This window comes from Manduca sexta, unplaced genomic scaffold (genome assembly GCF_014839805.1).
Source record: "Manduca sexta isolate Smith_Timp_Sample1 unplaced genomic scaffold, JHU_Msex_v1.0 HiC_scaffold_3770, whole genome shotgun sequence".
In the NCBI taxonomy this organism is placed as follows: domain Eukaryota; kingdom Metazoa; phylum Arthropoda; class Insecta; order Lepidoptera; family Sphingidae; genus Manduca; species Manduca sexta.
The window spans coordinates 1-2,832 of NW_023594875.1; the positions used below are offsets into that span (position 1 = coordinate 1).

Consider the following 2,832-nt stretch of genomic DNA (forward strand, 5'->3'; position numbering starts at 1 on the left):
AAATATTGAACAAATAGTTTATATAGAAGTGTCTATAGAATATACGTCAATGGTGTCAGTCTGTATGTATATCAATGTGTGACAACCCTAATAACTATTCGATACGATAACACAGCATGTATAATTAAACAATTGATTACTGTTGCACCAATTAAAACCATTATTATTTATGTATGTAGGTCTATTAAACCGTTATATTTAATTATTATGTGTGGCAGAGCAACGCTGCAATTATGATTGTAGAGAACACGGTAGAGAAAAGGTCTGTGGCATGAAAAATGTATAACATTTTGTCGTCATCGAACTTTATCGACGCTAAAACATTTTTCCTGCTTTCTGAGTGTTAAAGAAACCAGTTTTTTAATCCTCACTTCAAAAATAAGTTTTCACAGAGCACAACAACTTGAAAGAATATTTATTACAAAGGCCGCAGATGTATGTATACATGGCAAAAGTTATCTGGATACGCGCTAATCATGGTGTAAGAATATAATAAACGTAATAAGTTTTAAAAGAGATTTCTCACTTTGAATCCCTAGCAACTGGTTTTGAGCCTCGCCATTTTAGGGACGATAATTTATTTTTATGTTTTTATTTTTTTAGGTAACCTTTTCATTATTATTCATTTTTTATTTTATTTGCCTTACGTATTATCGAGTATTGTGAACTCAAAAGTTAATGATGGTTAAGTATATAAATTATTTGTACATTTATAAAAAAGACTGCCTCGGTGGCGTAGTTGTAATGTCCGGTACAATAGCGCTCTGAGGTCCTGGGTTCGAATCCCGGGTCAGGCAAAGTGATATTTGGGTTTTTCTGCTCAGTATCAGCCCGGAGTCTGGAATTTGTGCCCGATATGGCGATAGGCTCGCCCTATCACATCATGGGACGGAACATACTTGGCGAAGTGGAACCCCTAGTTGCGCCTCTGCATACCCCTTCGGGGATAAAAGAGAGATGTTATGTATTTATAAAATTTTCAAGGTGATAAAAAAAACAAAAGCAAAAAAGTCATTTGTAATAATGTTTGTAAAAGATAATATAAAAAGCGGCTTTAATGCCATCTGTTACATTTTTAAAAAACTAATTCATTTTTCATTTTATTCATTCTTGTATTATTGCTACTCCCCGGGAGATGTCAGTTAAATCAATTTCAAAATAAATGTAATTCAATTATTTATTTTTTTTAATACCTTAAACAATAGTTTAATTTAATCACCGTTTAATTATTTAAATGTTCATTTCTAAATTAATTTTATTTAAACGAAGTAAATAGCAAGGCAACACTTTAAACACATGGGTGAAATTTCGAGTTTTGACAATCGCGATTCTCGAACAAGTCGCTAGATTTGATAGCCGGCAGAACTCGAATATTCTAGACTCAAGAAAAGAGGCATTTCGCGCGTCTTCAATTGTTTTATTGCATTCCTGAAATAAATACACAATGTCCAGCGCTGTAAAACGACTTATCCCTCTTTTGGATCGTGTTCTCATCAAGAGAGCCGAAGCAGTTACTAAAACAGCGGGAGGCATCGTGATCCCAGAGAAGGCACAGTCGAAAGTTCTACATGGTGAAGTGGTAGCTGTAGGACCCGGAGCAAGAAAGGAAAATGGAGATTTTGTCCCAGTTTTAGTGAAGGTCGGTGACAAAGTCTTACTGCCTGAGTACGGTGGAACCAAAGTAGCCCTAGAAAATGACGACAAGGAGTACCACCTCTTCAGAGAATCCGACATTTTGGCCAAGATCGAAAACTGAGTTTAGTACCGAGTAGCTTTAAATTTGCGTGATTCAGATTCTTTTAGTTTTAGTTACTGTAGTGTATGAACATGATGTGATTGTGTAATATGTTAATGAGGTATTGAATATTATCTCTCTTGCATTTCTTATTATAATATTGTTATAAAAGTATGGGTTTTTATTTTCTTTTGCAAAATTTACCATTATTGCATCATTCATTTAATGGTGATCATATCTAACCTTAAAATTGTTCAGGTTCATCCTGCACTCTGCACCAACATAATATTACCCAGTTTAAAATATACCAATTTCCAGTAAATATAATGCCATAGTATGTCTACCAATATTCATTTCACTAGTTTCATTTAAAATTGTATTATATTTATTAGAACATGGACAACATAACCTAACCTTAAATTGTAAGTTTTTTACATTTCAGTTCACTACTTATACTAGTATTTTAGACATAAAATAATAACGCCTTTTAATACAAAGCTGATATAAATTACGATATAATCATTTATTTTTTCATATTTAATAACACTCATTGATAAAATATGCAATCAAAGAGCAAAATTTATGTATTAATACTTTTAGGTAATATCAATATAGTATTTATTAAAAAAAAAAGTTATAAATATAGCCCCTGAACACCAACTCAAATAATGTAAATAATATTACTAATAAAAATATCTTCCAGTTCAACTTTCGCCACTGTTACATACCACCTTGCCCATACACCTTGAACATCTTGATCACCACTGTTGGTTGCAAGCCAGTCCTGTAAACACACATTAATGACACCTAATACTAAAGCACAATAACTCTGAGAATATCTTAAGTTATCCATCAAGAAAATTCAATTAATTTAAGTGATGTGTAAGAAGAAAAGCTACTATATATTGTGTGATAAATACACACACAACACTCTCCCACAACTTTTATCCCCAGAGGCAGAAAGTGGGTGCAACTGGCACACCCAATTTCTGCTGAGTGTATTTTGTCCCATAATGTGGTAGGACGGCCACCTTTTGCTATAAAGGGCACAAATTCCAGACTCTGGTATCGACCCGAGACCTCCACACTGCAGACAG

At 33.5% G+C, this 2,832-nt stretch overlaps 1 protein-coding gene across 1 annotated transcript; it reads left to right on the forward strand.

Moving 5' to 3' along the window:
- Positions 1 to 1,298: 1,298 nt before the first annotated feature.
- On the forward strand, positions 1,299 to 1,909 carry LOC115444404 (10 kDa heat shock protein, mitochondrial). Its single transcript, XM_030170170.2, has one exon. The coding sequence runs from the start codon at positions 1,445 to 1,447 to the stop codon at positions 1,754 to 1,756; it is 312 nt and encodes a 103-aa protein (XP_030026030.1). The 5' UTR covers positions 1,299 to 1,444; the 3' UTR covers positions 1,757 to 1,909.
- The last annotated feature ends 923 nt before the right edge of the window (positions 1,910 to 2,832 follow it).